This window comes from Bos indicus, chromosome 20 (assembly GCF_029378745.1).
Source record: "Bos indicus isolate NIAB-ARS_2022 breed Sahiwal x Tharparkar chromosome 20, NIAB-ARS_B.indTharparkar_mat_pri_1.0, whole genome shotgun sequence".
NCBI classification, from domain to species: Eukaryota; Metazoa; Chordata; class Mammalia; order Artiodactyla; family Bovidae; genus Bos; species Bos indicus.
This window is the reverse complement of record NC_091779.1, coordinates 31,959,609-31,977,592: the sequence shown is the minus strand read 5'-3', so window position 1 is coordinate 31,977,592 and position 17,984 is coordinate 31,959,609. Positions and strand designations below refer to the sequence as shown.

At 42.1% G+C, this 17,984-nt stretch overlaps 1 protein-coding gene across 7 annotated transcripts in view; it reads left to right on the top strand.

Annotated features, from left to right (window-relative positions):
- GHR (growth hormone receptor) overlaps nucleotides 1-17,984 on the top strand; it is a 311,385-nt gene that overhangs the window by 131,232 nt on the left and 162,169 nt on the right. For 6 of the 7 annotated variants that reach the window (XM_070774715.1, XM_019982777.2, XM_070774714.1 and 3 more), the window contains one exon: nucleotides 5,524-5,604. In XM_070774715.1, the coding sequence (XP_070630816.1) occupies nucleotides 5,535-5,604 (70 nt within the window). In that variant the 5' untranslated portion in view covers nucleotides 5,524-5,534. Of the gene's footprint in view, nucleotides 1-5,513; nucleotides 5,605-17,984 lie in introns of those variants that run through there. The other variant, XM_019982774.2, reaches the window with a different exon arrangement.

Here is a 17,984-nt window from a genome sequence, read left to right as displayed (position 1 = left end):
AAGTTATTACTCCAGAGAGACAATTGTTAGATATTAGTACACCACTGACTGTGACTCCGGAGAAGGCAATGGCACCCCACTCCAGTACTCTTGCCTGGAAAATCCTATGGATGGAGGATCCTGGTAGGCTGCAGTCCATGGGGTCACTAAGAGTCGGACACGACTGAGCAACTTCACTTTCACTTTTCACTTTCATGCATTGGAGAAGGAAATGGCAACCCACTCCAGTGTTCTTGCCTGGAGAATCCCAGGGACGGGGGAGCCTGGTGGGCTGCCGTCTCTGGGGTCTCACGGAGTCGGACACGACTGAAGTGACTTAGTAGCAGCAGACTATGACTCAGAGATACACTGCAAACTATCATACTTCTAAAGGTAAACAAAGGCACAGTTGGTACCCTAAAAAGCTCCCATAAATATAATCATACCTAAGTCTTCAGTAAATCTTTTGTCCCCATCATTCTGCATTTGGGAAGACCTCTAAAGACTTAACCATTATGATTTCATATGTCATTATAAATATACAATTTTATTTTGTGTATTGTTTTTGTTATGAAAGCAGATATGCTTCTGTAACAGACTAATGTTTCTGAATGCAGGTACAGACATACAAGCCATAAAGTGTGTATATCAGTATTGTCAATAGGAATATAAAATATAATTCAAGCCACATATGTAATTTAACTAATTCTCTATAGTTAAATTATTTTAAATGGGGGATAGTAGTTTTAATATTTTATTCAACAGTCCAAAAATATGATTTTAACATGTAATCAACATAAACATTATTAAAATATTTTGTATCCTTTTGTACCAAACCTTCAAAGTCCATGTATATTTTACACTTACAGTACATCTCAATTTAGATGCTAACTTTTCATCTGAAATATACTTGATCTGTACTTAGATCTTATAAAATGTACAGTTGAAAAAGGCTTACATACTCAACCTGTTCTGAATATATACTTAATTAAATATTTAATTGAAATATTTAATCAAAATTAAGTATAATTGAGCTTATTTAATTCTTCAGTTGTGTTAGCCACGTTTGAAATACTCAGTGGTTGACTGGTAGTAACTGAATTAGCACAAGTGTCAATACCCACCATATATGCTCTATTTTTTTAATAAAAATGGAGACCTACTATATATACCACTTCCAAAGGATTTTTTCTCCCACACCTTATCCATTTAAATTACTTTCTCATCTTGTATTCCCTACCGGATCCAAGAAGGGAGAGAAATTTCAACAAGAGTAGTTATATCAATAATGTCTGTGAATTTTTTCTCCCTCACTGATAGGAAAGAGATAAATTGACCTAAGGCATTTTGTGTCTGACAGATTTTCAAATGACCGTCACCAAAAAGTAGATAATAACATGAACTCTAGGTGCAATCTATTCAAATAAATGCCTGAAGCTAATTAGAATAGGTTATTTCAAATACCCTTTTGGATGAACCTCTTCCTTTTTCAGCGCTGAGTTCTTAGAAAAGCTTCACCAAGAAATCAACGAGATTCCGTTTTGCAATATTTCATTAGTAATCAACACTAGCATCAGAAAATACACATTTATTAGGTTATCTACCTGGAGTCTTGGTTTTGCAATATAAACAATTCTGCTTCTGTTGGGTTTTTTTTTAAATCAGCCCTCGCTTTTTCCAGGGCTTCCCTGGTGGCTCAGATGGTAAAGTCTGCCTGCAGTGTGGGAGACTCAGGTTCGATCCCTGAGTTGGGAAGATCCCCTAGAGAAGGAAATGGCAACCCACTCCAGTATTGCCTGGAAAATCCCATGGGCAGAGGATCCTGACAGGCTATAGTCCATGCAATCGCAAAGAGTCGGACACAACTGAGCCACTTCACTTTCTTTCTTTCACTTCTTGCAGAGCAGAATTACTAGATCAGTAAAACAGAAATTTGGGGAAACTTATTTCTGCTCAATTCAAGCCACCCTTTTGATATTCTTCCTAACTTGGCTGTGACAGGACTATAAGCTCCCAAATCTGTTATTTTACTCCTCCCATTTATTAAAATGTTAACATCATACTTCTAAGGATGCTTTTTGACTGTTTTCCTTTTAAATACATGATGCAAATCAGAGGTTGTAGGGGGTTTTGGGTAGTGGTTCATTATATCTCTGGTAAATTACTAACCAGATATGAGGACATTTTTTCCTGTATGGCTTTATATCTTTTTTAGTGTTACTTTTAATAAAGATGACATGGGGATTCTTTGCAAAGTAGTCTTATCTTCACTTTAAATTGACCTGCTGCTCATCATTTCTGTGTGAATATCTCTGAAATCCAATAGTGATTTCTCAATGATTTTGATTGCTTTTATATTTTCCATTGTGCCTTGAATAATGCTAGCAGGTACTGGTGATTCAACAAATACTTGCTAATTTTAAGTGAAAGAGAATTGAACCAATGGCTTCCTTTGCCTGGAGTTGGTTATAACATATTGGGAAAAAATATTTTATTTAATCTCCGTCTCTTCTTGTGTGTTTATGGACTGTTTTATAGCCAAGGAACAAAACTATATCATTGGCTGCACTGTGATTTTGAGGCTTCCTCTGCTAGGCAGTTTACAGAATTAAAACTCATGCCAGCTGGATCACAGGGCTTTTCAACTGGCTCTCCCTCGAGGAAGGGGGAACAGGCAAAATGCCTCAGGCATATTGAGCTCCAAATAAATGGTGTGAGTACCCTGATGCAGGAATAGCAGCTCCTTCTTCCCCCACCCCAATGAAAATCATGCCTTGTGGCTATAGCCAAAGAATGCGTAAATATCATTAGAAATGTAGAGAGGGGTTTTCCCTAGGAAAATATTGCAAACTTCAAAAACCCTATAGACGAAGGTACAATTTAATAGATGCCTCTGAACAATGCCTGCCTCTAGTTAGATTATTATATTAGAAAAGGGAAATAAAGGATTTTCACATCTAGCACATCACTGATAGATTAAAGTACCAAACTTTGTGTTTTGGCACTCTCTCCTCTTCCAGTGACATTTCATCTCCTCCAGAATCTAATGAGAGAGAATCCTGTCATCTAGAAGCTGCCATGCAGAGCTCTGCATAGTTGAAGGGGGAAGCTTACAGTTGAATCATCCCAGGCCAACTAACACTCTGTTCATGTTAAGGCATTAGAGAGAGTTCACTAGGGGAGTGTGAAGGAGCGGGGTACACAAGGGGACTGCTTTTGCAGTCATCCCCACTGAGCCAGCAACAGTGGAAGGGGAGCATTAATCTCTAAGGAAACACTTAGCCCTTCCTGGAATCCAGCCACATTGCTTTATCTTCTTCTCTGCTCCCACTCCTTGGAAGGAAAGTTGTGACCAACCTAGATAGCATATTCAAAAGCAGAGACATTACTTTGCCAACAAAGGTTCGTCTAGTCAAGGCTATGGTTTTTCCTGTGGTCATGTATGGATGTGAGAGTTGGACTGTGAAGAAGGCTGAGCGCCAAAGAATTGATGCTTTTGAACTGTGGTGTTGGAGAAGACTCTTGAGAGTCCCTTGGACTTCAAGGAGATCTAACCAGTCCATTCTGAAGGAGATCAGCCCTGGGATTTCTTTGGAAGGAATGATGCTAAAGCTGAAACTCTAGTACTTTGGCCACCTCATGCAAAGAGTTGACTCATTGGAAAAGACTCTGATGCTGGGAGGGATTGGGGGCAGGAGGAGAAGGGGATGACAGAGGATGAGATGGCTGGATGGCATCACTGACTCGATGGACGTGAGTCTGAGTGAACTCCGGGAGTTGGTGGTGGACAGGGAGGCCTGGTGTGCTGCGATTCATGGGGTCGCAAAGAGTCGGACACAACTGAGCGACTGATCTGATCTGATCTGATGTATTCCCATAAGCCTATTAGTATAGTCCCATAAGATCTTATGGGAAAACCCGAACGAACTTCTTGGCCAAACTAATATTTTTGCTGGAGACCTCAAATTATGAATATAATGGCCTGTTCATCTAAGAGTAAAGGATCTTGAGAGAGAAGCTCAGTAAAAGTAGATGTGGATGACGCAAAGCCATTAGCCCAGAGCCTTCCAGGTTAAGAATTTAAAACACGGGTGTCATAATAACCCCAACTCACATTAGTGTGAAGTCTCACTGTTGGTAAAGTGTATTCCTCTGTGATGTCACGCTCAATCCTATGAATGACCCTTAGGGCACTGTATAAGGGCTGTTCTCATGCATGCGGGAACACAAGAGAGATTCCGTTCACCTAGAGATGTTTTCTTAGAATGTTTTAAGAACATAAAAAAATGATACAGAATTTTTAAAATGTTGCATCATCCACTGTCTAGAAATGAAAATGTAGAACATCAGATGTTTAATACCTATTCAGAATTACACAGCTGTTACCTGGCTCAAAGCCTTCCATTACCCATGAAAACAACCATCCGTGTTCATCATTTCAGTTTGATTAGGGGAAATAGAAGGACTATTCTGTTGTTGTCAAGAATGTAATAAAAATAAGTCCAATAAAGTCACTGATGGAGCTCCCAGTATGATGATCAGATCTGCCTGAATAACTTGTAAAGAGCTATAATTTTATGGAAATATTGCAGCTAAGATTTAAAGTAGTTGGCATTAGTCATCAGATGTAGCAACAGCTTTCCAAAGGGCAGTCTGCTGATTTCATTTTAAGCCAGCCTAAACTTGTCTCTTTAGAGATCAAGGAGGTGGACATCTGGTTTATTTATTACAAAGAAGCTTCATTTCCTCCAGGTAAAGGTGTGTGCTGGCTGAGGCATGTTGACCTGTTCCCCCCATTCATCACACTGAAGGGTCCAAGGTGTGGCCAAGCTTGGGATTCCAAATGGCTAGCCCGCAAACTGACCCTTTTTAGAATCTGAGGTGCTCACATTCCTGGGCTTTTCAGAGACCTCATTCCTTCTGCAACTAACACCCACAAGGACACCAGGTGTCCCGGGGAGGCCACCTAGGAAGCACTGATGTTTTTTTCCTTTCCACCTCCCACCTTCTCTCTGCAGCCTTCTAGTTAAGCCTCCTTCCTATGGCTCATTAGCACAGTGTTTTGAGTGTTAATTGAGCTCTTTTGTTCACTGGGAAACACGTTGGAGAAACTTTACTATGCCTGAAGTGGGTTGTTTTGTTTTTCCTTTTTTGGCCTGTCCAGCCCAAGGTCCCTTGCTTAGCGATACAGCTGAGGAGTTCCTATTTCCAGGTCAAATTAAAGTGAACCATGCTGGCCCTGTCATGAAAGCAATGTGTGGGGGTCATTTGTTGTGAGGTCATTTTATGGCCATGGGCAAGAATGTGGAAATCTAGTGTCCATGTTCTTTCTCAAGGCGAGCACCCACCGGAAGTAGAATGTATGTAAAATGAGAAGTATGACAACGTGAGACTCTAGGGCAGCGAAAAACTTATGAAGATTCCTTCTAGAGCTGATGTGCATGTCAACTCATTCCTGCTTCAGCCGTATTTAAACAATTTTTGATGAACATGGTCTGCTTTTAATTGCTCGGCTTAATTTTATTTTTCTTTGTATGATTGCAGGTCCTACAGGTATGGATCTCTGGCAGCTGCTGTTGACCTTGGCAGTGGCAGGCTCCAGTGATGCTTTTTCTGGGAGTGAAGGTGAGTTCTGCTTTTCCATTCCCATTCGCAGTGTTTTGAAACCACACTGAACTTTATTTGTGAAATCTAAGTTCTTTGGGTGAGGTAATTAAAAGAGGTAAGTTTTAAGTAGCTGTAAATAGAAAACCTGTTGTAGGTTTAAAATTGCAAACTAGGAGGACATCTCTGGGGATGTTTTAGGAGGAATACAGTAGTCAGCTTTGACAGCTGATGTTTCTTCATCAAAAATAAATGCTGCAAATCATGCTGAGGACATTTCTGGTGAAGGCACACCAGGTCTCTTGGTCTCAGGCTCTGGGAGAAAGATTGAAATTGCACTGAAGGGTTATTTACCAACTGATCACTCAGCTCATCTGTGACTAAGGTTACCAAAGCCCGTTTCCAGAGCTCAGATTTAAGGCCTCTTAATCATATTCTCTGAGAGTGGAAATTTCAGATTTCAAATAAAGTTCACCTCTCACTCACTGGATGGTTACCATTTGGCTAAGTTAGAAGGAAGAAACAGCTGAAGTAGTTGAATGATGTGCTCAGATGTCACTAATTTCCTTGGCCATCTGTGTAATTCTCCCTTCTTCTTTATTCTCTCTTCCTATTGGAAAAGTTGTCATATATTCAAACTTAGGACTCAAACAGTAATAACTGGAATAGGCGAGTAATGAAAGGGAATGAAAAGGATTTTTCTGCCCTGAAAGAAAACCGTGCTTATAATGAAGTAGGAGACTTTTTAAAATATCATCTTGAATACTTGATATTTTTTTCTTGCCTGAGCATCAACAAAGGAAAGGATCATCTGTTTCTCCTATTCTATGATTTGACAGTCACTTGTGGCTTTAAGAGCAGCCAGCTCCCCTGCTTAACCAGGCAACTCATGTTGGAAAACACAGTTTAGCAACTGAAGTAGTGCCTTAAAATGTCCTCCCTGACCTTCAAGCCAAAAATAAATCCCTAGTAGTGAGCTGCAGAGGGCAACCAGAGTAACTAAGAAAACAAGAAGGGTAAAATGTTATTTTATCTCTTAAAACAATTTTAAAATATTTATAGAAAAGAAGTCACAATTGTTTGAAATATTTTGGGGTCTCTCTGGTGTTACAATGTCAACATTATGCAAGTCGAACATGGAGGGAATCACAGCCTCCATGTCAGCAGCTTTTCCCATGGCTGGTTTTAGACCCTGGTTCTGAGCCAAAGATTTACAGCTGAGATCCTGTGCCATTCCAAAGTCATGGTGGTTTAATCTCTACTTTCTTCATGAAGATGACTTTCACTCTTCCGGGCTAGGCTTGAGGAATTTAAAAGACTTGTGAAATGAAAAGTATGGCAAAGGACCTCTAAAGAAAATTTAAAATGTGTGCCTGGCTAAAAGACTAGAACTCAGATTACATTTTTGACCTAGAGAGTCTGCAAAGAGCATATATTCAACTGCTTTGACATTTTAGTAAACCTTTAACTTCGTGGAGGAAACAAAACAATTAGTTGGTTTTATGTTTGCTTTTTTTTTTTTTTTTTTTTGCTTTTTGATAGTTTTTTGTCTGTGGGGAGCATAGAATAAAAAAATGCAATAGTTTATAGTAAATACAAATTGTATATTCAACAGTACTTACAATTTAACAGTACTTGCACATACTAAGTAATTTAGGAAAAGGAAAAAAAAAGTTGTTACTCTTTTTTTCTTAGTGGGCTAACCAAAATTCCTTTGGAATATGTGGCTACTCCAGAATTCTTAGCTTAAAATGGCCTGAGAATTGTTAAGGACAGGGTATGATGTTTATATAAGAAGATGAAGATGAGCATGTTTGAACGTGAGTGAGTGAGTGAGTGAGTGTGTGTGTGTGTGTGTGTGTGTGTTTGTGGTTCTTGCCAGTTCTGGCCATTTATCTGATGGGTTCAGCCAGAGTGATCTCCTGACATGACATGAATTGAATCTCAGATTACCTTCATGGGCCACGTGTTTTTTTTTTTTTTTCCTGCTAGATCCAGATTGTACCCAGATCAATTTATTTTATCTCCCATTGCATAAGGCAGACTAAAACTGTAAGAGAGAACTTTGGAAAAAAAAAAAGATGTTTCTGAATTTCACCAGCCATTCACTGAATCTAGTTTGGTCAGTGGAAGAGGTGGTGCTGCTGAGCAAGCAATCTGGGAAGCGTCACCTGGAGAAGAGCTGCCCAGAGGCTGGTAGAAGATGGCAGATCTGCATGCCCAGGGAAGGTTGGCACCTGAAGCCTTGAGCAGGGCTTTTCTTGCTTGGGCAGATGAGCAATTAAAAATATACTGGCCCTGAGAGAATTTTTTTATTAAGTCTAATTGGCCTGTCAGAAATTTAATGAGAGCTAAGCACTGAACAGTGCCACCATTGTCTTAGCTACAGTGTTGGAATAGCTGCTTTCTCTGTCTTTCATCCTTAATACATGATTGACTGGGGGATTTTGCAGGAACTAACGCCTCTGCTAGCGATGTGTTATGTAAGTGAATATTGACACACTCCAGTCAATAATGTTCAGGTAACAAAAGTTGTATTAATAGGTCTCTGATCCATAAGCTGTTAATATTAGTCTTTATATCTAATCCTCAAGGCAGTATACCTACTCTTAGAATTTATTTTTTTTTCCTGGATGTAGTTTGTTTAACTTTTTAAATTAAAATATAGTTCATTTCGGAGAAGGCAATGGCACCCCACTCCAGTATTCTTGCCTGGAGGGTCCCATGGATTGAGGAGCCTGGTGGGCTGAAGTCCATGGGGTCACTAAGAGTCAGACACGACTGAGCGACTTCACTTTCACTTTTCACTTTCATGCATTGGAGAAGGAAATGGCAACACACTCCAGTATTCTTGCCTGGAGAATCCCAGGGACAGAGGAGCCTGGTGGGCTGCCGTCTATGGGGTCGAACAGAGTCGGACATGACTGAAGCGACTTAGTAGCAGCAGCATAGTTCATTTACAATATTATATTACTTTTGGGGTACAGCATAGTGACTTGGTATTTTCATAGATTATATTCCATTTAAAGTTATTGTAAAATTCCAGCTGTAATTTCCCAGACTGTGCAATGTATTCTTGTGGCTTATCTATTTTATATATAGTAGTTATACCTCTTAATTCCATATTGCTATGTTGCCCCTCTTGTCTCCACTCTCCCTACTATTCACTACTAGTTCTCTCTGTGAGTCTGTTTCTATTTTGCTATATTTGTTTTATTCTTTAGATTTCATAAATAAGTGATATGATAGAATATTTGTCTTTCTCTAACTTTTTTCAGTAAGCATAATACCCTCCATGGCCATCCACATTATTGCAAATGGTAGAATTCCATTCTTTCTTATGGCTGAGTAATAGTCCATTGTATATTAACACATATATACATCTTGTTTTATCCACTTGTTGATAGATACTTGGGTTGCTTCCATGTCTTGGCTGTTGTAAATAGTGCTGCTGTGAACATGAGGATGCCTGTGTCTTTTCAAATAAGTGTTTCATTTTTTCCAGATATATACCCAGGAATGGAGTCGATGGATCACATGGTACTTCTATTGTTAGTGTTTTGAAGATGTACCATACTGTTTCCATAGTGGCTGCCCCAATTTACATTCCCACCAACTATGTAAGAGGGTTCTCAGGGAGAATTTCTTATTCCAGAATCAGAGATGAGCAACAGTGCCCCATTTTCAGAGGGCTGCACAGGGTTGAACTGTCAACTGGTTGCCTTAAAACTGCAGCTCCTGTGATAATGATTTTAATGAGAAATACGCATAAAGATGTTGTGGATACAAACGTACTTCTGAGGAGCACCTGTTATATGTTGTTGTACCTCTGCCCTTTCTGTTGGTCCCCAACGGAGCATCCTCTTGACCTCAGCAACCTCAGGTGAGAGCAGGCAAGGCCTGCCCTGAAGAAGTTCAGTCTAGCTGGGATGTGAGGAACCTGTAGGTATTAATGAGAGACTACAGCTTTAAGGTCTAGAGTGTGTGATGAATACTAATGACCAAGATGTTCTGAAAAAGAATAAATCAAGATGGCTGGAATAGTTTAATTCAACAAATTCAGCATATGGATACTTCTTCAGAGCTTCTCATTTTTAAAGATTGAACTCAGGGCTATGAGGAAGATAGTGATTCTTCCTTCAAGGAATTTATCATGACTTAAGAGATCAAGAAAATCCACAGAGAATGACTGTATGAGGTGGTTATGTATGGAAACAGTGGCCTGAACTACTGTCTTTAAGAGGAGTGAAGAGAGGAGAGTCACGTCAAGCTGTGGTGAAGTAGAGGGAACTTCACAGAGGATGTTGGTGTTATTTCAGCAGAAATGAGAATACTGGGTTAAGGCTTGAAAGGCTGAGAAGAGCAGGCATGGCTGTAGAAGTAGCATGGACGGTGATGGAACAACAGAAAAGAAGTGCTCAGGTGTAGATACGCAACAGACGTGGAGAGCAAGTCACCTGGTCACTGGGTTTACACTGCATGCAGGGCACTGTGCTAGGCAGTGAGTGGTCTATTTCACACACAGCATCCAACAGATGTTTTTTCAGCACTTCCTTTGTGGAAGGTGTATAATTAATTTGGTCAGAGTGTATGCTATGTGAACGCTGTGTTTGTAATTATTCCCTTTCTATGTAAACTTAGGTCGATGAATTCAAGATAAAGTATAGAAGGTCTAGAGATGGCCAAAGCTTCATGGAAAAGGCAAGGCTTGTTGGGCCGGGAAGATGGGTAGTATTTGGAGAGGCTTATACCATATCTGGAGAAGGCAATGGCACCCCACTCCAGTACTCTTGCCTGGAAAATCCCATGGACAGAGGAACCTGGTAGGCTGCAGTCCATGGGGTCACTAGGAGTCAGACACGACTGAGCGACTTCACTCACTTTTCACTTTCATGCATTGGAGAAGGAAATGGCAACCCACTCCAGTGTTCTTGCCTGGAGAATCCCAGGGACAGAGGAGCCTGGTGGGCTGCCATCTCTGAGGTTGCACAGAGTCAGACATGACTGAAGTGACTTAGCAGCAGCAGCATACCATATCCAGCAAGTCTTAGTTCTTAAAGTCTAGGCCAGGTGAAAGTGTTCATGGTGATGCATTTTGTGCGTGTGTGTGTGTATGTATGTATGTAGAATGTATATATAGCATATATAGGGAATTCCCTGATGGTTTAGTGGTTAGGATTCGGCACTTTCACTTCTGGGGCCAGTCCCTAGTCGGGGAACTAAAATCCCATAAGTCATGCAACTTGGCCAAAACATATATATACACATACATACGTGTGTGGATGTGTGTGTATGTAGGGCATGGTTTGCAAACAAAGCACATCGTTAGTATCTTATCACTCTAAATATCATTCCATTAGATAACTTACACTAGGAGTGAGATGCCATGTCCCAAAGGAACCAAGATCCCTCAAATAATGTTTTCTATCTTTGAACATTTTTCATAAACTTATGCAAACATACACAGCACTTTTGTGAAAGAAAAGACACCTCGGGTCTAATTGCTGGCAATAGGAAATAATGACCCAATGGCAAGAACATTATTTAAAAAAAATAAATAAATAAACCTTTCTCTTTCATGTCTGCTTGCAGGCAAAGCCCCACAGAGTCCTGGGAGCTTCAGGTCATGCAGGATGTATTTCACCCATGTATTAGAGTCATGGCTGTAGTTGGTAAACAGTAAAAGGTGTACCTGTTAAAAATGTTTTCAAGAAGGTGTAGTTCAGGGCTTTCCTTGAATTCACCCTAGAAGTTAGTGAGAAAGCCATGAGATGTACCTGTTAAAAATGTTTTCAAGAAGGTGTAGTTTAGGGCTTTCCTTGAATTCACCCTAGAAGTTAGTGAGAAAGCCATGAGATGTACCTGTTAAAAATGTTTTCAAGAAGGTGTAGTTCAGGGCTTTCCTTGAATTCACCCTAGAAGTTAGTGAGAAAGCCATGAGATGTACCTGTTAAAAATGTTTTCAAGAAGGTGTAGTTCAGGGCTTTCCTTGAATTCACCCTAGAAGTTAGTGAGAAAGCCATGGAGCATGAGATTCCTGCTGTCTTTACTTCAAGAGATGAGAAGAAGTCTTAGTCTCTTCTGGTGCTGTGGACATCAACAGCCCTGTGTCACCTGGTCCTCTTGGTGTATCACAGATGGCTAAGCCGCTGGAGTTCAAGTCCTAGCAGGCCAGGCGATGGAGCTTCCAGTCTCGTCTACCTGGGTGATGCCAATGGAAGATATGCAGAGACCTTTGTGGGTGATGAGGTCTTTCAGCAAGTTTTTATTGAATGTAAATTTGAATGTACCTATCTGCCTTTAAGGAGCTCATGGGCTATAGAAGCCAGACAAGTAAAAAAGTGGTCCTCTGAGGTTATTAAAGAGATTTTTAAAACATATATGATTTTACTTGACTGTGCCAGGTATTATTTGTGGCATTAGGGATCTTCAGTCTTCATTGTGGCATTCGGTATCTTTAATTGCTGCATGAAAACTCCTACTTACAACATGCGGGATCTAGTTCCCTCACCAGGGATCGAACCCAGACCCCCTGTGTTGAGAACATGTAGTCTTAGCCACTCAACCACCAGGAAAGTCCCTAAAGAGTTTTAAGCAAGGTAATACTACTGTTAGATTGTCATTTTGGAAACAGTGACAATGTTTGTAGTAGTAGATTGAAAGTTGCAATGGCCGTAGTAGATTAGAAGTGAATTGGAGAGAGATGAGCGTGGAGGAAGGTGGTTGTAATAGGTTAAGAGAGATGATGCAAAGGTGCCAGTGGTGGTCAAGAAGAACAAATAGATGGGTTACAGACATGTTCAGGAGCACCTGGAGTCCAGTTACATGTGGGTTTTTGACTTCAGGAACTGGCAGAGCTTTCTTACTCCATCCATTTCAAAGTTTCTGCGTCTTGAGTTCATGTTACCAGCATCAACAGTGACTCACTTGTCACAGAGTGAAGCCCTGGAATACAGCTCAGCCTATAAGCAGTGAAGTGGTACTTGCACGGCACAGCTCTGTGTTGGGGGGAAACACTGAGACTGATGACAACAGAGTATCTAAGCAAGCCTTCTGCTGTTCCATTAACCAGAACCCCTCCTGCCTGTGCCCAGCCTGGGTCCCACAGCCATCTACTCCCCCTCTGTGGTGTGTCTGTGATATGGCTTGGCCACTGAGCCCTGAGGGTCCACAGCAGGAACAAAGGCCTGAACTCCTGACTCCATGTTGTCTCTGCACATTCATTACTCAATCCCAAGACCTTGACATATCCCCAGATATTTGATCACCCCTAGAGTCTGCACTTATCTCATGGAATGCGATAAAATACACTCAGGATGAGTCAAGGGCAGCACAGCTATGCACTGAGCAGAATCTGGGAGGTCGATGAGGCTTCTGCTGTAGCTACGTGACTCACCCCTGTGAAGCAGCTGGCCATGTGATGAGGTTTGTACCCTAGCTGCTGCTGCTGCTAAGTCACTTCAGTCGTGTCCGACTCCATGCAACCCCATTGACGGCAGCCCACCAGGCTCCCCCGTCGCTGGGATTCTCCAGGCAAGAACACTGGAGTGGGTTGCCATTTCCTTCTCCAATGCATGAAAGTGAAGAGTGAAAGTGCAGTCAGCAACCCCACGAATTGCAGCCTTCCAGGTTCCTCTGTCCATGGGATTTTCCAGGCAAGAGTACTGGAGTGGGTGCCATTGCCTTCTCCGTGTACCCTAGCTAGTTAGTGTTAAAAGGACTGGGACCACCCAAGAGTAGTCTAAACCTTAACGTTCAGGTCCCACACGCCAGTGTTGGACTATACGTCCTTTCTTCCACTTTAGATGCCAACGTTACAGGACAAGAGCTTCTATGCACAATGTTGACAAACCACTTTGGTTCAGTAGCCCACACTCAGGCTCCTGTTATGTGGGGTCAGGAATGCGGTGGACAAAATGTGTTTGCTGATGATGCTGGCCACCAGCTCCCGTCCATCCACACACCTGGTTTCCTGCCTCGAGCAGAGTCTCACATAAGTTTAAGTGTGCAGAAGTCCACACTGGCTTGGACTGGCCTGGCCAGCCTCTCTCTGGCTGATGTCATCTGTCATAGCTAGGGGCCCAGCTCTCTCTGTCACCCAGGTTTCCCTAGGAAACCCTCTTAGGAAGATCCTGTGGGGGCTGGTTTTCTTCTCACCCTGATTTTGAGTCATTGCGTTACTTTCTCGGAGTTAGTTTAGTTCAAAGCCTTAACCTTAAACTCAGTGATAAAGAATTCTAGGCATTTCAGAGCCATCCACAAAGACATCTTTGGGGCCCACCCCCTGCTCCTTGGAACTGCCTGCTTACCCATAGCCATGTATGTCTATAACTTGGTCATTAGGCAGAGTCACCGGCAGCCACAGACCAAGGATCACCCTCAGCTTTCCCAGGCAGCAGGCACTGTAGTTCCGTTTTGGCTCTTCAAGAAATTCTCACATGCTGTCAACAGGGTCATCCCTCCAACCCAGAGCACAGCTCCTTCCTCGTCTGTAGTTAGCAGCAAAGGCGGAGATGATGTGTGGCATAAACACTGTCTGAAATCCGAGGCAGCCAATCATACAGAGAGGATTCTATGGTGCCCCGTATGGCCAGCACTGTGCAGACCAGGAAGCCCCAGAGCCTGGAGTGCTTCTTCAAACCTCAGCTGGAAATCAGAGTTTTCTCTGGTCTGTATTCCCCAAATCCGTCCAAAAATGAATCTGCTATATTTTGTCAGATACATCTATCAGGAATCTCTGTTTCTATATATGAAAAAACTCACCAGCCTTAGGCTTTAACCTTAACTAATTACAGTGTCGGTGTTATATCTCCACAGGAAGGTTGCAGGTATTAGAGCATGGAGGAGTGTGTCCACACAGAGGGAATGTTTCAGCATCTTGTTCATTGTTTTTAGAAATTTTACCAAGACACAGGACAGAGGGATGGGCTTCTAGAAGGACTGTCAGTGGCAGAGGATCAGGGGGTGGGAGAGATGACATTTGTTGCACGTCTCTCTTCTAAATGTATCTTCCCCTGGTGGCTCAGATGGTAAAGAATCTGCCTGCAATGTAGGAGACCTGGGTTCGATCACTGAGTCAGGAAGATCCCCTGGAAAAGGGAATAGCAACTCACTCCAGTGTTCTTACCTGGAGAATTCCACGAACAGAGGAGCCTGGTGGGCTACAGTCAATGGGGTTGCAAAGAGTCAGACATGACTAAGTGACTAACACTTTCACTTTTCACTTCTAAATGAAGTTATCATGACATCTGTGTTTTAAGTTGTGTGTCACATTCTGGATTGACCTTGAAATATATGCAATTTGTTTTCAAAAGATTGACAAAATGACTACTTGTAAACTCTGTACAATAAATAGTTACAGGTTAAAACTTAGTAGACCTAAAGATTCATGAAGAGTGTTTTGTTCACTCCTGTTTCCCCATCCTGTAGCATTCTGAGACATGGAGTAGATCTTCATTTTCTTTTCTTTTTTTCTTTTTTTTTTTTTTGATCTTCATTTTCTTTAAGGAAATCAGCTTCTAAATCCCGACCTGGGACTTCCCTAGTCATTGTCCCCAGTTGTCACTAATGCTCTGTTATGCCAGCCCCCAGGGCAGAGGCTGGATCTGGACCCCTTTTCAGTAGGAAGGGTCTGGAAATAACTGTGCAGCTATAGAAACTGTTCTCCAGAAAGCCCCAAGCCTCCCTGTGTCTGACCCAAAGCCCTGATTTGTGGGCAGAAGAATCATTTTCTTGCTCTGTACTTCAGATGCCTCTAGAGTCAGAACTTTGCCCAACCCACCAATGCCTGGGCATCTGATGCCATGTCTAAGTCTTGCCAACATTTTCCCAGGTGACTGAACTCTGTACCCCATATACCAGCCACTGGCCAACATCCTTCATGGAATAGACCAGTCACCAGCACCTACCCCTGAACCACCTTTATCTGCGCCCCACCTCCCTGATTAAATCGCCTCAAATATTGACAGACAGAGAGATGTCATGAGGGTTTCAGATTCCAGATCCAAATTGTCTCTGCCCCTTTGGACACTGAACTTTTGATTACGAAAGACCCTGATGAGCGATCTTACGGAGAACCGGTCAGTTTTCCCTGCCTCATCCCTGAAATATCAGGTTTTTCCAGTTTTCCAGTGACAGCTCATCTGAAAGTATGAAACTCTCAAAATTGTCAGTCATTTTGATGAAAACCCTACAGTCTTCATCCCTGAATAGGAAAAAAAATTGTATTTTGTGTAATCTAATTTTTTAGTTGTTCTCCAGTCGCTCAGTCATGTCCAACTCTTTGTGACCCCTTGGACTACAGCACACCAGGCTTCCCTATCCTTCACCATCTCCTGGAGCTTGCTTAAACTCTTGTCCATTGAGTCAGTGATGCCATCCAAGCATCTTATCCTCTGTTGTCCCCTTCTCCTGCTTTCTGTCTTTCCCAGCCTCGGGGTCTTTTCCAGTGAGTCGGCTCTTCACATCAGGTGGCCATAGTATTGGAGCTTCAGCATCAGTCCTTCTAATGAATATTCAGAGTTGATTTCCTTTAGGATTCACTGGTTTGATCTCCTTGCAGTCCAAGGGACTCTTAGTAGTCTTACCAACACCATAGTTCGAAAGTATCAATTCTTTAGTGTTCAGCCTTCTTTACGGTCCAGCTCTCACATCCATACATGACCGCTGGATAAAACATAGCTTTGACTAGATGGACCTTTGTCAGCAGAGTAATAAAATCTTGCAAATTTGTGGGAGAAATAATGTTCAGAATATTTGACTTGTGGACAGTCATGTGTTACCAAGTATTGGGTTGGCCAAAAAGTCGATTCAAGGTTTTCCATATGATCTTATGGAAAAACCCGAATGAACTTCTTGCCAAACCCAATGTTAATAGATTCACATTAGTGGAAATTGAGTTGGTGATGTTTACCTTGCCTTTTGTTGTTGTTGTTGAGTTGTGTCTGACTCTTTTGTGACTGCATGAACTGTAGCCCGCCAGGCTCCTCTGTCCATGGGATTTCCCAAGCAAGAATACTGGTGGCTTCCCCCAAACTGAGAGCTCATTTTTTAGGAAAGGACCTTTTGGCTGCCTAACATTCAGGACCTTCCTTTCTCCTCCACTGCCCAACCAGTGGCCCAGCTATTTCCTTGATTGAAGCAAGAGGTACCTGCCTTATATGTATGGCTGAGTCCCTTTGCTGTTCACCTGAAACTACCTCAACACTGTTAATTGGCTATACCCCAATCCAAAATGTTTTGGGTATTAAAATAAAAAATTAAAGAAGCTCCATGCTTTTTCTAACAATAACTAACAATGAATGAATGTGTTGTGAAGAGAGGGCAGTCAGGAATTGGGGGAACCAGTCAAAGAGCCTTGCCCTGTGTCAGGGCACAGTTGGGCCAGACAAGGTTCTGGGGTGCAGAATGCAGTGAAGTATTGAGGTGCTGTGCTTAGACAGCCCAGGCTGAGTTTCCAAATGGGTTTGTGACTGTGCCTGACTTCCATGTTAGCCATGCCAACACCATAGTCTTTGGATGTTTGCTCTGAATTTCATAGGCATGGTTGACTAGCTCTCTCTCCCTTTGTAGCTATCACTAAACCTGACTTCCTGGAAAGCTCCTATCGAGGAATAGAAATCAACTAGATTAACTCCTGTGCATACCCTGGCCATATATACGTGTCAAACTTGTGTTTGTATAGCCATGATGGTTGTGAGAGGTGAAAATCTGGCTACTCCCTAGGGTGACCTGTCTTGTCTTGTTTCTGTGGATGAATACTGAAAGCCTGTATTTTTAAGTCTTGAAATCTTACTTTAAGGAAAAAATAGAAGACTATTAAAGAGAAAAGAATATGTAGCACTTTCATTAACGTGAAATGTATCCAAAGTGAAACTATTTCATAACCATCAAATTTGGGAGGGTGGTGATTTCTCCACCACCCTCCACCATGTTGGTTGAGAGTAGGCTGCTGTAAACCCAAAGTCAGAAGACTTTGACAGAGGGGAGAGTTGACAGATGCCTTAAAGCAGAAGGTAGAAGGGAAAGACTGAGATTCTAGGTTGATGTGAGGGGACTGCTTCGGTCGCTTAGCCGTCGGTTGGCATTCAGTAAATACCGTGTAGACTGATGACTGATTTCTGCATTAGTTGCTAGGAGCCCAGTTTGATCTGCATTTGCTTTGGTTATACACGATGTCCCTCCCGTTCTATGTTATTGCCCTTGGCTATCACAGGAGATAGCAGCAATCACCAGAGGCCTAGACCCTCAGAGAGGAAAGGGGACTTGTGGAAGAACTCCCCGTGGGGAAAGGAGAGAGGCTGGTCAGATGGCCTTGGCCGGTACTTGGAGAACGTACAGAGATGCTTAGGGAGTAGGACCAGTAAGCAAGTCTCTGCACCAGCCACTTCTGATTCCTGCTT